This window comes from Drosophila nasuta, chromosome 2L (assembly GCF_023558535.2).
Source record: "Drosophila nasuta strain 15112-1781.00 chromosome 2L, ASM2355853v1, whole genome shotgun sequence".
NCBI classification, from domain to species: Eukaryota; Metazoa; Arthropoda; class Insecta; order Diptera; family Drosophilidae; genus Drosophila; species Drosophila nasuta.
This window is the reverse complement of record NC_083455.1, coordinates 27,061,339-27,080,548: the sequence shown is the minus strand read 5'-3', so window position 1 is coordinate 27,080,548 and position 19,210 is coordinate 27,061,339. Positions and strand designations below refer to the sequence as shown.

Here is a 19,210-nt window from a genome sequence, read left to right as displayed (position 1 = left end):
GGCGTGGCAAGTGGCGCTTTCGGGTTTCGGTAATGGCGGGGCCAAGACAGCAATAACTCATTACAACACATGTTTACTGGCGCAACTTTGCAGGCAAACCAGGCAGCATACACTCTCCTCTTCTTCCCCTTCTCCTGCCAATAGCTGGCACAGAGTGCGATGCGGTGTGCTCTGCTGTGGTGTTTTTCGAGGGAAGGCGGACGGGTGAAAAACTTATTTATGCAGCGCGGCAGCTCTTTGAACTTTTACGTAAAGTTTAGTGGCCAGAAAAACCGCATTCTGACATTTTGCCAAAATTCAATGCTGCCAAACGTTTACACAGTGCGAAAAAATTGTGATGGATTATAATAACTGCTTGTAAAAGGGAGATTAACTAGAGAATTTGAGAGAGTAAAGTGTGGATTACTAGAGTCTAAAGCGTAGAATTCCAAAGCTTTAAAGAACAATAAAGCAGCATTAGAAAACTATGTGTTAATTATACAAAATAAAGCCTTTAATATTATTAAGTATTTTTAGTAACTTGGTATATTTAAAAGTATTTTTTAGTATATTCAATTAGTATATTTTAATTATTATTTCGCACAGTTTTGTTTGTATTGAATATGGGTAGGGGATATCTTACAGTCGAGCACACTCGACTGAAGTTTTCTTACTTGTTTTTTAACCATTTGCACTTAAACAATTTAGCTTGATTTGATGTGTTTTTAAACACTAAAAGTATCTGCTATAATTATTTAAAAAAGTGTTCATTCTTTATTATATTTTTTTATTGTTTGATTTTAAGTAGTTGGAATTGTTCTTTGCTTTCTTTTGATATAAATTTATACAAATTAAAATATGCATTATATACATTTGTGGTATATTTTGTTTTTTCTTTGAACATTATTTCAATTAACTCACATAAATTAAACCCGAAAATGCTGCGCTAATAAATTCACCTCTTTAAGCCGTAATAATAGTTTGGCTTTGCTTTGATTACGTCGATCAATCAAGCTCAGCGGGGACAGCTTAAAAAGAAGTAGTAATAAATTGTGCTCAGTGTATTTATTATGTACATGCGAGTATTAAGCAAGTAGTATGTGCAGATATTTGTGTATTAAGTGTGTAGATTGTTTACAAACAGCTTTGCCTTGCTTTGCTTTGCTTTGGCTGCTGACCGAGCGTACGCTGCGTATGCGTTATGTCTATAAAGTTTCATTGGTCCCCAGGCAGCTTATTAGCAAAAGCCAAAGCCATAGCCAGAAACATAACAAATATCTTGAGCGTTAAGCTGATTGTTATGTATAGTCATAAACATGACATCTATATGTTTAAGAAGCAGCGTGACAGAGAGAAAGAGTGTGAGAGAGAGGGAGAGTTGTATTGTATATGGGATTGCCATGAATAAAATATGAGACAAGTTCCCATTGAAATGTCAATGTCAAGTGGCGAGTGGCAAGTGGCAAGCGACTGGGCCGCGTGGCAAATAAATCTTAAAGCTGTCCACGCTGCAATTGTTGAGTTGAGCTGAGTTGCGGCAGAAATTGAGACAGCAAAGGCAGACGCTAAGCGGCTTATAACGAGCTGAAGCGCAGAGTGAGTTCGTCAGGCAAAACCATAACTATGCGACGAACTCATACTTGTACTCTCATACAATAAGCAGAAAAGGATTAGAGCCACAGCGAGAGCACATTGTTCGAAGCCAGAGTCAGCAAAGCGCCAACTTTTGTGGCCAGGAAGTCGTAGTAAGGTAATGGTCTGTAAAGAGGAAGGACAAACGGGGGGAAGGGGAAGGGGTAGTACAGCATTTGGGTAATGACAAAAATTTGAGGCCAATGAAATAGTTTGCATGACACGGCAAATTGGGCGAAAGTTTCAAGAGTGCGCACATAAGTAGGCAACAGTTTTTTCCTCCTACACGCATTAAGTGATGTAAATGAGTGTGTGTGTGTGTATTGTTTTAAAGCGACATTGATTTGCCCTTGGGGAAAGAGCGAATGAACAAAAAGCCTTTAGCTCAGCTTAGAGACAAGGGACTTAACAGTCGGCCATCGACATCGACTGCTGCAGTTGATGCCAAAGCCAAAGCCAACGTAAAAGGCAATAGCAGAGGCAAAGGCAATGTAAAGTCAAGTCAAGTCCTGGGTCTGGTCTGAAATGGCCAAAACAAAAAGGCACAAACTCGAGCCAAGCCAACGAATGCAACCAAGTGAAATGCGAAAGCAGATAAGGGCATTAAAGGGTTAAGCTGCTGCTGCTCTGCAGCAAGTTCAAAGTTCGCAAAGGGGCGGGGAAGGGGAAGGGAAAAGAGGAACGGGAGAGAAACAGCGCTGCAAAGTGTCCGTTTAAGTGACGTTGAATGGTCATCAACGTTCTGGGCTTAGCTTTGATTTACTGCGTCGCCTTTGACTTTTGCGAAAGTGCAAACTTTGGCGCCTCTCTCTCTCGGTTCTCTGTTCTCCGCTCTCTCTCTTAGAATGTATCATTGCTGTCCTGTTATTTACGCAGTCAAAGCACGTCTCAATGGCTTTGATTAAAATTGATGTGCCTTGGGCTTTGTCCGAAAATTTTCGCATAGTCAAACATAATTTGACCTAAGCCAAAGCAAGGCATAAGGATAAGCAAATGCGTTAGAGCATAAAAGGCAAGCACACACACTCTCTCTTAGTTTTGGTTGCTTGCTTTACACTCTAATTGAATGGAATTGCTGAAGAGCAGACTCACGCATAGAAATTTCCATATTAATGCATGGCCAACATACACTCTCTGGCTTTGGCAAATTGTGGAACATAAAAAGCAACAGGAAAAAAGCAGCAGAAAATGCTGCTCAAAATGGAATTAAGTTGAAATTAGCACAGAGAGAAGGAGAGGCAAAAAGAGAGATAGAGACAGGAAGCGAACGCTGTGGCAAGGCAGTTTTATGGCACATAAAATTTAACAACTGTCGCTGGGGCCACTAAACGTCATCATAGCCTTGTGACTATGCCCGAGGGGATTAGCTCAGCACGCGCAACTGTACCACGTCATTTAACATTGAACTCTCGCCGGACGGAGCGATCATAAAAAACTGCAGCAGGCCCATAAAGTCGCTCTGCGTGCAGCTCATTTGCATGTGGCATGCAACTGCTGCAACTGCTGAGGAAGCAACCAATAAATGCAGTTTATTAACGATTGCCGCGTCTTAAGATTAGCAAGTGCATTCAGATCTAAGCTCTAGATCTCCTTTAACGATCAATTCAACACAGTTTCTACTTTTAGCTTTTAAAGTAAATGGAATGAGCAACTTGGTAAAATATTTTCTAAAACGTTTTCAAATAATTTTCTTTTAGAAAAATTGATTTAGCTTTGTCTTTATTTAATGAGTTTTGAAAGCATATTCAAATTGTTGATTCTACATATTTTAAAGCATATTTTGAATGCATATTCAATCTATGGTCTCGATTTCTTTAACGGTCAACAACAACTCAGTTTTTATTTTCAGCTCTTCAAATAATTTAAATGAGCTCTTGTCGAAATAAATTCTAAAGCGTTTTCGCATAATTGTGTTTAGAAAAATTGACTTTGCTTTGACTCCATTTAATGAGTTTTGAAAGCATATTCAAATTGTTTATTCTGCAGTTTATTTGAAGCTTTAAGCTGGTCCACTTCAACCACCTTTTGACCATTGTTTGCAGATTAGATTATGTTCCAGCTGTTGCTTAATCAAATTGTAAAATTGAGACTAGAGATTGAGCTTGGTTTCTTCTTGTATTTTGAGGAATATTCAACTTGTATTTGCTAAGCAGAGAACCAAAAAATGTTGCAGCAAAATGTTTATGCTTAAAAGCCAAAGCAATTGCCGTAAAGTGCAGTGACAACAGCAGCAACAGCAGCAAAAAAAAAAGATTGAAGAAAATATAAAATAAAATTACTAAAAAAATGAATGTTCTTGGCTTGTGCTCCGACTTGTGAGTGGCCATGAATGCAGGCAAGCGATGTCAGCAGGCGACCGAGAAGGACAACAAGGACAAGCTGTCTGTGTGTGTGTGTGTGTGTGTATGTGTGTGGTCATGTTGTTGGCTTGCCTGTTGACATTAGAAATTGAGCAACCAAAAATGTGTAAATAAGTTTGTTTGGTCCAAGTGGCGATGCTGTCTTTGGCAGCAACGACACTCGACTCTGCTTGCCACTTGCCACTTGCCACTCAGGCAGTAACCAGTTGCCACTTGCCACATGTACTACACAGTCAGGGAAAATCTTTGGGAAAAATGTATTATTTCGTGCACGAAGCAAACGAAATTTAATGCCAGAAATACGAGGAAACCCAATGCGACATGCATCAAATAAACGAGACAAATTGGTTAGCCAAGCCAAGGCAATTGCAAGCACTTGCAAATAATGATAAATCAAAGCAAAAGCAACTGAGCAATTACCCAAAGCACAGAGAGAAAAAAAAAAACACATACAAAATATACAAAGCAATAAACGAAACGAATCGAATCGAAAAGAGAGCAATCGATGAATGATAAATGTACTTATTTTCAAGCTGAGGCTGCTCACAACACAGAAAAAAAAGACAACCATAAATAATCATAGGGAATCAACAACAAATGGTGAAAAAAGAGAGTTGTGTAAAGTGTGGGCAACTCAATTATTAGCTTTGGCTTACAAAGTCTCTCAATATCAAATGACACACATAAACTCTTGCATAAATCAACAACCATTTTTTTGTTTTAATAATACTTTTTTATTAGGCTAGATTTATGTGGGAGAAAATCGAGCGAATAAGATGTATAAACTGCCACAGTTTATAGAGACGGCAGCAATTAATTTTGATTATAATATTTGTTTGAAAAGTGTTTGGGAGAATATCAGAAAATTATTTATTCTCGGTGAGTCGAATAACAATGTGTAGATACTTTCTTATTCTCATTTCACACAAAATCTTTTTCAAATTTCTAAGTTTTCGAATATTTTATTGGAATAGATTACATGGAAAGTTAATCAATTACTTATCGCAGTCCTTCATAAATGTTTGTTAGATTCTAGTAAATTCAAAAAGTCGCTTTAGATAAGTGCAATGAAAATGTAGAGACGCCTCATTTTTGTCTTTCATATTTTCTCAATATAAAATCTTGTATGAATCAATTGCTATTTTTTTTTTTTAATGTGGCAAATGGAATATATGGTACGCATTTTAAAGATAAAACATCAGATTCTGCTTATTATATATCTTGATGAATGCAAAACAAATTGATAGCACAAGCTACCAATTAATTTTCAAGAAAAGTTTTACCTCAAACACACATAAATCTTTCGTGAATACAAAGAGTTAAAGTGAAAAAAACAGCTCTGGATTGTAATCAATATTTGCTGAATTTCCCATTTAAAGTTCTAGCAATCTAAAGGTGTTTAATGCCTCACATTTGCACTTGTTAAACTGTGTGCATATATCTGTAAAATTTGCAATTAAAGCGTTTGCGCATTTCTCCCAATGACAAACACACAAAATGTTGCATTGAAATAGAAAATCAAAAGTCAAGATGGAAGAACGATGTGCAGGCAGCTGGCATTAAAAGTCATATTTATGCAACAGAAGAAGAGCTGTCAGCAACGGTTAGAATGGCAGCCAGAGCATGCCAATTAGGCTTGACTCAATTGGACTAGATGGATGATGAAGCTGATGCAACATGATGGGCTGGCGACTATTGAAGCCTTAAGTTCGGAGCTCGGAGCTCGGAGTTTGTTGTTAGAGCTTGTGGCCTTTTGTGTTGGGAAGCGTAGCATAACAAATGTGCATGCAAATCAGCAGCAAGGTGGTAATCCTTTTCGGCTACAAATTGGCCAAAACAATCTGTCATTGAATGACAAAAGCCATGCGCAACCTGGCGTATGCGTAATATCACACAATTGCAATTGCGATAGACGAACAGAAGAGCAGACAACAATGCAAATGCAATGCTGCAACATTAATATTTAAAATGCAATACATATGCAGTGGATCAATTAAAACTGCATTGCATCGACTTTACAATACTCTGTAAACCGTTTTCACTTTACGTGAATGTTGTTGAAGGGGAATAAGTCAAGCTTCCCTTTGCTGTAAACATTGCGTATACGCAACGTTCGACAGCCAGACACTTCAATTAGCAAATGCGGCGCACCGCATTCGAGTATTTACAATAATAAAATGCATTTGTTGTTGCCACAGTTGGTGCCCCAAAAGTGCCCTCCACTCTCCCCTTTCCATCATCCCTCTTTCTCTTTTGGTTCCCTGCTCGATATAATATGGAGTTGAGTGTATTTAAAATGCGCGTTGCCCTGCGCGTTGATTATTTCGTAAAACAGACAAATATTTGGCAATTAGGTGCCGCATTGGACGCAGTAAATGGCATTGGACCTCGTGTCGAGTTGTATGCAAATATTAATTGTGAATTGAGCGCAATTGAAAATTTCACATTCGCATCGAATGCATAATTATGCCCATCACGCGACTCTTTCAACCTATTTTGTTGGGTAATTGAAAACGAAATTATAATGCCTGCCTTTCTAACATATCTGCCTGCCTGGCGGATAAAATGTATTTACTCGTCAGTTAGTTGGCTCACAGATAATTGCAAATTGCAAATGGACATGGATATCAGTTTGAAGAAATTTATGTATTTGGTCGATTTGCGGCTTAGATGCCGCTTTGCTATAATTCGAGCTGCTTGTTAATGCACACAGAGCACAAAAGCGTTGCTCGTTTTCAATTAAAACTATTAAAAGCAAACAGGCAAGGGAGAGTTTTTTGGTGGAGAGCTTTAGTTGGTGAAATACCATTTAAAAAGTGAATGTGAGAGAAATATATTTTCCCAACTAAATAGACAACTTGTTTGTTCCGTTTTTATTTATGAAAACTAGAGTTGAACTTATGTAATTAATTAACATTTTCTTTTGTTTTTTAATGTATGTATTAAAAGAGTTTATGATAGCTAAAAGTTAGAATTTGGATCTATCTTCTAGTCAATTTAATATTTAAAATGCAAATATTTATACCTGTATTTTATATTATATTTCGTTTCATAAGTCTTTTAGTAAATATTAACAAGTTGTTTAGTAGTGATTATGAATTTAATAGGTAAATATTTATACATTTTCTTTTCTAGCAATTAGTTTATTTGAATATATAGACAATTTACTTGCTTTTTATTAAATACTTTTCCAAGTTCTTCAACGATTTTTATGAATTTCGAGTTTTTGATCATTAGCTTCTTCTTTATTAGTTTAGTATTTTAAGTATTTTTGCGGTATATTAATTTAGGATATTTTAAAATGCTATATTTTGGATTCATCAATATACTTAAAAGAGTATTCGGTATACTTACAGTATTTTTGTGGTATATTATTTTGGTATATTTTCAATACACCTAAATACAGTTTTGTATATTTGAAGTATTTTTGTGGTATATTGATTTGGTATATTTTAAAATGGTATATTTTGAGTGTACTGTATCAATATACCTAAAATATCATTAAGTATATTCACAGTATTTTTGCGGTATATTTTCAATAAAGTACTATATCAATATACCTAAAATAAAGTTTGGTATATTTTCAGTATTTTTGTGGTATATTACTTTGGTATATTTTCAATATACCTAAAATACAGTTTGGTATATTTGTAGTATTTTTTGTGGTACATTGATTTACTTTTGACTGTTGGTTTTTGCGTTGCTTAGCTTTTCACCATTTATGCTAATTTTTCTTAATTAAAAAATACCCTTTGCCTGCTTAGTACAGGATATTCAAATATATTAAATGTAGGTTTTTTCCTATTCGATTTTTTGTTTGGCAATCATATATGTTGTTGCTTTGAAGTATTTGCTGTCTGGTTTTCCCAAGTGTGCAAGAATTCAATTTGAAAATTCCAGAAGCACAAAGGGAGAGAAAGAGAGAGAAAGTGAGAGGGGAAGGAGGGAGCCGAGAACAAGGCTTTTGTTAAACAAAATCCTTTGGGTTTGTTTTACAAATTTCATATTGATTAAAACACTCAAATTGCTGGGCAAAGTTTTTGCAACGCTTTTGCAATTGTGCGAAAGAGATTTCCTTCTATTTTTTTTGGCTTGAACTTGGCAAAGCAAAAAAAAACAAAAATGAAAAAATAGAACATTGAATCTTTGATTTCAATTAGTTGCGTTGATGTCATTTGCATAGAGCGCAATCTGCATTGGCAACTGCAATAGAGTAAACGAAATGGAAAATCAAATAAAATGCAATTTGCACATAATTGCATTCAGTTTTATGTGTGTCACAATTTATGGCAATTGATTTTGATTGAAATCGCATCAGCCACAGCAGCAGCCAGAACAGAACAGAACAACAGCAAAAAGGTCAATTGATTGGACTGCTTTGACCTGGTCAGTTGGTCGGTCAGCTGGCTCTGACTCTGACTCTGGCTGCTCATCTGGTCGAAATGTGTTTGTGGCAGCCACAAAGCTATTGGCCAGCCATTTTCATTAACTGCTTGTTTCGCAAATATTTAATACAATTCTCATATACATGTATGTGCAGAGCCTTTTAGCCAATGTTTGGTTGTTGTGCGCTTGCATAATTTCAGCCTGTCATGTTTGCAGTTGATTAACAATTGTTTAGGCCTCCCCCCAAAATGCGCTTCCCAAATTTGCAGCACAAAGACAACGCAACGTGATCGTTGTTTCCTCCACTCAGGTTGGCTTGTGATTTATGTAGACGTGTGTGCTTATCTATTGCTTGTATCTACAGTCTTACACACACACATTCATCGTTAATGGCCAGTTTGCGTTGTACCTCAGTCTTGACTCGACTTCACTTCACTTCACTTCACTTCACTTGTCTTGTATATTTCAAATTTAATTTTACTGCCTCGAATGTTTATGCTGCAATCAGACGAGCTGCCGATTAATCCAAACACTAAACAAACTGCAGTAAATACCGCGAAACAACACGAAAACACTTTAATTGCTGGCACTCAAAAACTTGTACAGCTCGATTTAATGTCTTAAGCAATTCAAGCTGACCCAGAAAACTGTCTTTATTCTACGGTTTTCAGCACTGCGAAGTCAGTTTATTTGCATGAACTGAGTTAGCTGGCGTCTTATTGAGCAATCATGCTTTTACAACACTATAAACATCAAGTATTCCTGCTTGATAGAGATTTAATTGCTAGAAGAAGAAAACAGTAAACTGCTGTTAAAGTGAGAAGATTATTTAGCTAAACTCTACTTGTTGAAGTTTAAACTATTAAAATCGAATAGTAATCGAAGCTACTAAAAAGTTTAAGCAGTTTAAGTTATGGACTTTAATTTGATGTGCTTAAGCTTTGAGTTGTTTTGACTGGCATTAAACCGTATATTACAGAATATTAAATATCGAGAACAAAATAAGTATAAGTTTAAAATGTCATATTAGCAACAATCATCATTCTTTTAGAAGACTAAACATAAAGAGTTTTCTAGCTGGATATTTGCTTTAATTGCTAGAAGAGGAAAACAGCAAAGCTTACGTTAAAACTTTTTAAATCTAACGATAATTAATGTGAAGTTAAAAAAAATTTGACTTGAACTTTATTCGATTTATTTTGAATATTTGTTTTATCTCTGAGTAGTTTTAACAAGAGTCTTAACAGCAGATTTTAATGAATAGTACAATTATTTAACAGAATAAAATATTGTAGGATAAAATGAATGAAACGAATATCAAAGGCAATCGAAAATACGTGAAAGTTAAAGCATTTTGAATTGGTGACTTTAATTTTGTGTGTTTTGAATTGAATACTTTTTTAATCTTTAAGTCATTTTAATAAGAGTTTTATAATCAGGTTTTAGTTAAATTAACAAAATTATTTATCGGAAATTTATTGTATTGAAACTTAAGCTGCAAGCTACAAAAATCAACTTAATCCTTAGCTTAGGAACTGCAATTACAAAACCTAAAAAATGAAGTTATTGAGGATATTACATTATTAGCTAGAAGAAAAAAAACAGTAATGCTTATTTACTTTACATTAAAACTATTAAAATGTAAAGGTAATCAAAATAGCGCGAAGTTGAAGGAGTTTAAACTATATACTATTGTTATATTTGCTTTAAAACGGAATATATTTTTAATCTTTAAGTAGTGTTAACTGGTTTGCACAGCATATTTCAATGAATAACATAAAAGAGTGTTGAATATCGAGGATGAAATGCGTTTTAAGCTTCAGTTGCCATTTGTGAAAGTCAATTTATTCTTAAGCCGGGAAAAATGCTTTTTGCATCGCAAATGCTTTGCCAAAGTCTGTAACACAAAATTGCTTCACAACCATTAAGCTGTGTTTTAAGCTTCAGCTAGTGTCATTGGGCTATTAGCACTTAGTTGGACTGATATCAATCATACGCACTGTTTGCCTCCCACGCACACACACACAGTCACACACACACACATACACATACGTACGTAGTCAAAGTTTAGCCATGATTCAGCTAAAAGCCGGCGGGCAACGTTTACGTTTACGTTAGGTTGCTGCAGCAGTAAACTAAATTGCTTTTACTGTTTCTAGGGCCACAAACACACACGCACCGACATGTTAATAAATGTTGTTCACACCTACACACACACGCACACACACACACACAGAAGATACACTACAGTTGAAGGCTACATAGTCTGGCATGTCAGAAAGCACTTAGAGAGCGCTGCCTGCAGCACTGTAATTGTTGTTGCTGCTGCTGTTGATGTTGCTGCTGCTGTTGTTGTTGTTGCTAGTGTTGCTGCTGCTACTTTTGTCGCTTTGGCAACTGTCAGCAGCTCAACCATTTTGCGTATGCCGCTCACCAAGTAATTACACAAGAACAGCAACAACAACAATGACTGACGAACTGACATGTTGACTAACTGACGCAGCTTCTGTTGTTGCTGTTGTTGCTTCTATTCTTGCTGCTGCTGTAGCTGCTGCTGAGAGCGAATGCGGCAATTATTAGGCAGCAGTTGTCTGCCACGTTTTTAAGAGTCGCCCGCTGCAGCAAAATCTTCTGGCCATGTTGCCGAATTGCAGTTTTGGCCCTGGCTTTTAAGTTGATTAGAGCGCGCGTGCACGCAAAAATATTTTACGTAATTAAAACTTGGCTGCCTTTGCCGCTGTTGCTGTCGCTGCTGCTTCGCTGTTGCTGTTATTGCTGTTGCTTTTGCAGTCGCTGCCATTGCATAGTAATGCACTTTTTACTCTCTCTCCCTCTCCATCTCTCTCTCCACCCACAAAAAACTCTCCCTTTTTTTTTGCATAGATTGTTGTCTGCGTTTTATAACAAAACGAGACCGCAAAACTAGCACAACAAACAACTACAGCAACAGCCAAAGCAACAACAACAGCAGCAGCAACAATAACAACGCAAATGAAACGACAACAATAACAAATAACATGCAGCAAGCAAGCCGAATTTCAAATGTGCTAGACATGAGTTTGCTTACAAAAATTACGTATACGTCAACACTTGTGAAGTTGGTCAAAATAATTATTAGTTAGTATTGAAATTGTTATTCATTTTGGTTAGCTTACTAACATTTACACATGTAAATTTAAATAAATTTTTTTTATTTTACATTTTTGTACTTTTTAGAATATTTAAAAAAAATTACGTATACGTAGTGTGTAGTTGGTCAAAATAATTATTAGTATTGAAATTGTTATTCATTTTGGTTGGCTTACTATCATTTACACATGTAAATTTAAATTTATTTCTATTTTTTGTTAATTTGCAAAAATTACGTATACGTAAACACTTGCGGGATTCACCAAGAATAACTTCATGAAATTATTAAATGATTTTAATTGTGTTATTAACATTTAGCCTTTAAAATATCAATGTGTTTACGTTCTATAAGAAAAGTTTATGTTTTAAAAATAATTTGTGTACAAATTACGTATACGTAAGCACTTGAGATGGGAAGAATATTAGTTATTACGTGGAATAGTTATTTATAGCGAACTGAATATTAAAGCTTTCCCACTTAAATATAAAATCATTTGTGTGTTATATAAAATGTTTATTTTTTTAAAGAATTCTTTCCAAATATTACGTATACGCAAAAACTTGTGCAGTTTGTCAAAAAATGATTAACTACATGAAATTAATGTTTGTCTCAATCAGAATATTAGTATTGTTCAATTAAAGTTTTAGTTAATTTATATCATTAAATAAATGTTTCATTTTTAAGTAATACGCATAAAAAAATTAAGTATACGTAAAGTTGGCAACGAAATGAGTAACTATGAAGTCGATTTTGTAATATGTTTTGATCAAAATGATAGGAATAAATTAATTATATTTCAATCCCTTATAATTTTATTGCAAGTTTAACTATAATTAATTTCAAGTGTTACATTCCTTTTTAATATTCTAGCATTCCCCTATTTTCTCAATGGAAAATGTGTGTGACTGCGTGTGTTTGTGTGTATGTGTGCGTGGCTACAAAAAGCAACAGTAATGTGCAGCTGGCATATGCCACATTTTGTGGTTTGTTTTGTGAGTTTTAAAAACTATGTCGAAGCAGTTTTTTGTGCCGTTTCGCTTGGTCATAAATTTGAAAGTAATAATTGAGGGAACGTTGCATAAAAAGCATAAAAAAGCGTGTGTGTTATGACGCGTATTTATGCCACATCATTTGACAGTTTCGCCATTAAAATATTGCCGCTTGCTACGTTAATTTGTGTAGTTAATAAATCAGATTTTATTGTTTTGTATTGTGTCATAAACTAAGTAATTGACATAATTGCATTTGGAAATGCCAGCGAAAAAATGTATTTATAAATGCATAAATGGAAATTTGCAAAGCATAAATATTAGAGTGCAGATTTGTGGTTGCAAAACAACAACAACAATAAAATCGAGGAAATGCAATTTAAATTTGAAAATAATTCGAAAATAAATAAAAGCATTTATCTGTAAGCTGCACAGTGTCAATTTCAGTTTCAGATGGAGTCTCAGTTTTAGTCTCTCTGTCTTTTGTGCCTAACTGTTAACAATGCCTGGCGTATCATCGTATCAATTGTGGCAGCCACTCGAGTGGCCAAAAAACTTTTGTGCTCCATTCAAGAGGAGGCAGAAAGAAAGAGGGGCCTAAAACTCAATAAAAGAAATATTTTTGTTAGCGCACATAAAGTACTTTCATAGTTGGATGAACTGAAACTCTTGCGTTGCGTTGCGTTGCGTTGCGTTCGTCCAAAGTTATAATAGTTTTTCAAGCAGAGCAAATGCAATTCCACTTTTCGAAAAGTTCGCTCAATAGAGCATCCTTCAGTCCTCCTCCTTCGGCAGTCAGCACAGTTGTCGTCGAGTGTCGACGCTCTCTCACTCTCTCTCTCTCTCTCTCTCTCTCTCTCTCTCTCTCTCTCTCTCTCTGACCAACAAACAAATGAAGCACATGCGACTTCAGCCTGCAAAACTTGAGCGAACAAATTCGAATTCAAATTCAAATTCAGTCGTCACAAATTGCAGCTGATAAAATGTTCAAAACTTGTGTAAAGTGTAAACTTAAATCGCCAGCAATAAATATATATGTTGTAGTTAGTTTAGGCATTTAATTAAAATTTATTTATTTATTTATCGCACTCATGCTTTAAGCTCGAAGCTGAAATTTACGTTCGCTTTTACCTTCGTCAAAGTTTCGCAAAACTTTATGAGATGCCAACACCTGTTACCATTTAAAAGTGGATCAGTGCATCGGCTTAGAAACTTTTCTCTTCCCCTTTTTGGAGAAGAAAAACTTTGCAACTTGATCCACTCGAGGGGCTTAATGATGCTGTAATGTGAATTATAATAAAACTCATAGTAAATACTCTCTATTGAAGTGAAGTAAACAATAGAAGCAAGCCTCACGGTTTTATCTGCCATCTCTTCTCTCCCCTCCAGGGGCTGAGGTTAAATCACAATTAATCTTCTTTTATTCAAAAAACTTGCTCATTATGAATGCTGAATACAAAAATAATGGAAAGGAAAGGAGGGAGGAGCGTAATCAGTTTTCCTTTTGTTTGCAACAAATTAAAAATAAACTCAATTAATCATGTAAAAATTGAAATTACACTTTGTTCGCTTGCTGCAAAATGCATTCAAATTTGTTTATTCAAAGTGAAAGTCTGCCATGGAAAACACAAACAACAACAACAGCAACATAAATTAAATAAAAAACAGATACTCGCTCATAGTTCTTCTTTCTCTGGGCTGAATGTCAGACAATGACAGCATTTAAGCACACACGTCTGTGCACAAGTATGTCATGTGTGTGTGTGTGTGTGTGTGTGAGGAAAATGCTGAAAATTCAAAAATTTATAGAAAAGCAAAAGAAAACAAGTTGGAATGTGTCAAGTCAACACTGATGGACTAACAGTTACTTGTTGCAAAGTTTATTTAAAGGGTTCAACTTGCAGCTGCTTGAATTGAAAATCTATTTTTAAACTTTACTTTAAAAGTACCAAAGTTTATTTAGTTTAGTTTATTGAGATTGTCGAAGAGATTCTTAAAAGGAATTACTGTTGCTTTAAAATGAATTTTTACTTAACTATAAACACAACTTTTTGAGTACAACATTTTCTATAATAACCTATAATAAAAGGAGTTGAAATTGATGTTCTTATAATATGTACATTCACTTATTTATCAATCATTAAGACTGTTGCTTTAAAGTGAATTTTTAGTTAACTATCACCAACACTTTTTGAGTACAACATTTTGTATAATAACCAATAAAAAAAACAGTTGAAATTGATCTTCATCATCTTCATCTTCATCTTCATCATTTGTAATATTCACTTCTTTATCAATTATTAAAACTGTGGCTTTAAAATGAATTTTTACTTAACTATCAACAAAACTTTTTGAGCACATTTTCTTTTATAACCAACAATAAAAAGAGTTGGATTTCATATTCCTATATCATTTTTAATATTCACTTATTTATCAATCACTAAATCTGTTGTTTCAAGTGAATCTTTTGCTTACTCTTCAATAGCCTTATCAATATCAAACTTTGTATAACAACATATCAAGTTTAGAGTTTGAATTGATGTTAAATCTGTTAACTAACTATGTTACTTTAAGAGTTTAAATTCTTATTGCAACACTTTTTATAATTACCTATAATTAAGGGAGTTGGAATAGATATTCTTATAATATATACATTCATTCCTTATTAATAATCATTAAAACTATTGCTTTGAAGTGTATCCTTTGCTTACTTCTCATTAGTCTTTTTAGTATCAAACTTTGGACAGCAACATATAAAATTTAGAGTTTAAATTGATGTTAAATCTGTTTTATCTAGCTCACTACTCTAAGAGTTCAAATTCTTATTGCTGTGAAATTGATAGTTTATTCTTTTTTAGTATCAATAGTAATATTGATGTAGTTTTTATTTTGTTTAAAAAGATTATCTGAAGTTCCTTCTTCATTGATGTTTGTTTAATCATCGACAGCTTTTCTTATCTAATGAAAATATAGATGTTGTTTTGCTGTTAACCAGGTTAGAACCACACACTTTTCTGCACACCTTACTCCAGGGTATTTATACAAAAAGAGTAGTGCATGTGTGTCTATGAGAATTCTTGATAGTCAACGTGACTGTGGAAGCAGGAGTAGAAGAAGAAGGAGAAGAATCAGCAGGAGCTGAGGATGGATCCAAGCGACGTGCCGCTTGTTTGCCTCACTTCAACCAGAGTTGCTCGAGTGTTGTGTTTGTCTGTGTGCGAGTGTGAGTGTGTGTGAGTGTGTGTATGTGCTTTCTGCTTACGCCATCTTTCTTGCTCAATTTGTAAAACAATTTTGCATACAAATTGCAACAGCTTCGCCGTTGAGCTTGACATGCAGTCATAGACGATGTTACTGCATACATGACTCGTCGTCGTCGTCGTTGGTGGCATGCAACCATAAAAATTCAACGCCAGGCAGCAATGCAAATACGAGTCGAGTCGAGACACGAGTATCGTGAAAAAGCGTGGCCAACATCCATGACAATGCATGACTAAAGTAATGAATTACTTAAGTCCCACTGCCCTCCTGTTGCCACCAACAGCAACAGCAGCAGCAGCAAGACATATGGCGTTGACTTCATCCTCATTCCCATTCCAGAGAACACACAGAAAAAAATATCCAGGAAGGAACACGAAAAAGGTCGTGCCGCCAGCTTGATGAGATCTGAATTTGTATGTACAATTTGTTTTCCTCAATTTAAATGAGTGACAAGCGAATTGCATTTAATTTAACAGCATAAGCATTTGCATTTGCATATTCCATTCAACAACTCATAATGTTCTATGGGAATTGTGCATTTTTGATGCACTCCAAAGAGCTGAATAAAACTCGCCTTCTAACTGCATAGAAACGAGTTGAACAAGTGCTTTCTAATCGCGTTGGTGACAATTTTAAAATGCAGTTGCAGTTGAAAAACAAGTTGTTAAAAACACGACAGAAAGTTTAATTTTATAGCAGCAATTATTTGCACTTAAAAGCTTATGTTAGATAGCTTTAATGTGATTAGATTTATTGATATTTTTGGCCTTCAATATTTGTGTTTAAGCTGAGAATATTCCAAAAAGCAAAAGCTTACAAAATATTCCAAAAAGCACAAGCTTACAAAATATTTACTGCCATTAACTAACTTTCAACTCAGAATTTATATACTATTAACAAAGTATTTAAATTCTAAAGCTAGCATTAGATAGCGACAAGTGAACTAAGTTTAATTGTTTAAAAATTTGTTATATGCAAATAAATTTTACAGCGAAATTGCCAGTTCTAAATGACATTTAATAACAGCTATTGACTGTTTATAATATTTAAATTCTACTGCCAAAATTAGATAGCGCTGATTTAGATAATATTAATGATAGTATTTGCTTAAGTATTTATTCATAAATTGTTGCAAATTTTTTATGGTGATCAGCTACTGGAAATCACAATTCATATTAGCAACAATTTTGTTAATTGTATTTTAATTCAATCGCTATAATTAAACAGCGACAATTGCCATAGTTGAAGCGATACTTTTTGAGTAAATATTTATTCCGAATTTAATCCCCAAAAACAATTAAATTTATTGGAGCAACAACATTTAAAATGTCAAAAATGTTAGACTTTAATTGCAAATTGAAAATTACATTTTTGTCTCATTAAACGTTTATTAACCGCACTTAATTTCTATAGCCAATTTTGGTTAACGATAATGTGAATAGTTTAATGACTATAAAAAGTGATGCTGAAATGAATATTGTTAATCGAAAGAAGTGCTGTAATTTCTTGGATTATTCACATATTAACATGAAAATCGCTAGAGCTTAAATTCGAATCGGAAATTTGCATTTTTATCGTATTGAAGTTGCAATTAAAATCGGCTTTAATAATTACGCATTTCGATAAAAACAAACAAAGTCAATATGATGTGTGTGTGTTTGTGTGTTTGCTGCGTGTTATTAATATGTTTTAAAAAAGTTCATAAATGCATGGAATTAATTGAAAAACGCAACACAAATATTTGCCCAGTAGTCAACTATTTATTTCAATTAAATTAATTAATTATTTACTCATCGCTTCGCTCATGGCTCAAAGGCAATGCAATTTCATATCATTTTATTTTAACTATTTTTTTGTTTTGTCGACAATCTCATCAGCTCATCATCATTCAAAAACTTGACACATATGCAGTTTGTGAGCGTGCGGCAATTAAATTATTTTTATGATTATTTTCTATATTCAGTTTTTGAGGTGGAGAAAAGCGCACTCAACTCAACGGCTAATAGTCGCACTCATTATGGCGGATCTTTCGCTGAGCTGGCGGTAATTAGCTGCAGCTTAAGCGAATATCCTCTAACGCCTTTTTCCGCCTTCCTCCCCTCGCTTTCTCCCCGCTCTCTCGCTCTTTTCTGTCTGCTATCAGCTTCACCTATGCCGAGTCCCAACGTGGCCTGATTTATAACGCAAATCTGCTAAAGCACTTTGGCTGCAAGCACGCAAATGAAACCCAAAGCCGTCAAAGGATACAGCTCTCTCTCTCCTTCTCTCTCTCTCTCTTTCTTTTTTTGTTGTTATACTATTATTGTTGTTGTTGCCACAATTCAGCTGCCTGCTCTAATGAACCACATGAGCAAAAAAAAGGTACGCGAGTGGCAAGCTAATTCACAACATAACGTAATGACATTAGCTGCCAGCAAATAAGCCAAGTTCACAATGTGAAAGCGCTCTTCATCTCTGAATTAACATAAATAATGCAAGAGTTGCAATTTTTATTTTCAATAAGTTTTTTTCGCCAACAAAAGTACAAAGAGTACAACAAAATATTATACTCAAAATATTTGATTGACAATATCCGTTTCCAAATAAAAAACACAACATCGCTTTAGGTTGAAATACATACATAAAATGAACGAAAACTAAAAGAAAAATATAAAAAAAAATACACAGAGTGTACAGACAAAGTGAAGCATATTTAAAGCTAAATACGCTCACATTTGTTATGCTAATTGTGATATTCATAATATTCATATCTTGCACAGTTTTATTCTGACAATAAAAGTATCAAAATCACAATGTCATGAGCGTCTACTAAAATTGTATTTAAAAGAAATAAAATAAATGCACAACGTCTGCATAATTTGTCTAATTTGGGTATCTCTAGTATTCATGTACTCTTTGGTAAAGCTTCTACTCTATGATATATTTCGTACTCTCCGGTATAATTTATACTCTCTGGTCTTGGGTTAGACGCACTCAGTTTTCCACACAAATTTGTTTAATATTTTTTATTTTAATGATTATTGAAAAAAAGTTAATATGCAAAAACCTTGGTTATTTAATAATACTTCAAATTGAATATTCAAAATATTATAAAAATATAATATAAGTTGTTGTTTTAAACATTTTCTTCAAGCAACTTATACTCTGGGTATATTTTACCCTCTATGGGATGTTGCGTACTCTATGTTGAATGTGGTCGAATATTGATATACGAAATATATCTCTCGGTATACTTTAGTATTTTGTGGTATTTTTTCAATACATTTGTAAAATGTAGTTTTAATTAAAATGGGTCACGCGTATCTAGCTTTCTGACTTGTTTTTCTGATAACAAGAGTCCCAAAAAACATGAATTATTTTGTCAAAATAACCTGAATTTAAAATGCATTCATAATTTAGTGTTTAAACTGATGCATTTTTGTTCAGTCTCTAATTATAAATTTTGTCTTCACTTGCTCTAGAAAATATTGCAC

At 34.3% G+C, this 19,210-nt stretch overlaps 2 protein-coding genes across 2 annotated transcripts in view; one reads left to right on the top strand and one right to left on the bottom strand.

Moving 5' to 3' along the window:
* Nucleotides 1–8,393, bottom strand: part of LOC132797189 (sorting nexin-21) — a 79,807-nt gene extending 71,414 nt beyond the window's left edge. Inside the window, exon 1 of the mRNA XM_060808761.1 lies at nucleotides 8,388–8,393. Coding sequence (XP_060664744.1) covers nucleotide 8,388 — 1 coding nt within the window. The 5' untranslated portion in view covers nucleotides 8,389–8,393. The remainder of the gene's footprint in view (nucleotides 1–8,387) is intronic.
* LOC132797175 (limbic system-associated membrane protein) overlaps nucleotides 1–19,210 on the top strand; it is a 101,842-nt gene that overhangs the window by 62,696 nt on the left and 19,936 nt on the right. The gene's annotated exons all lie outside the window — the stretch shown is intronic.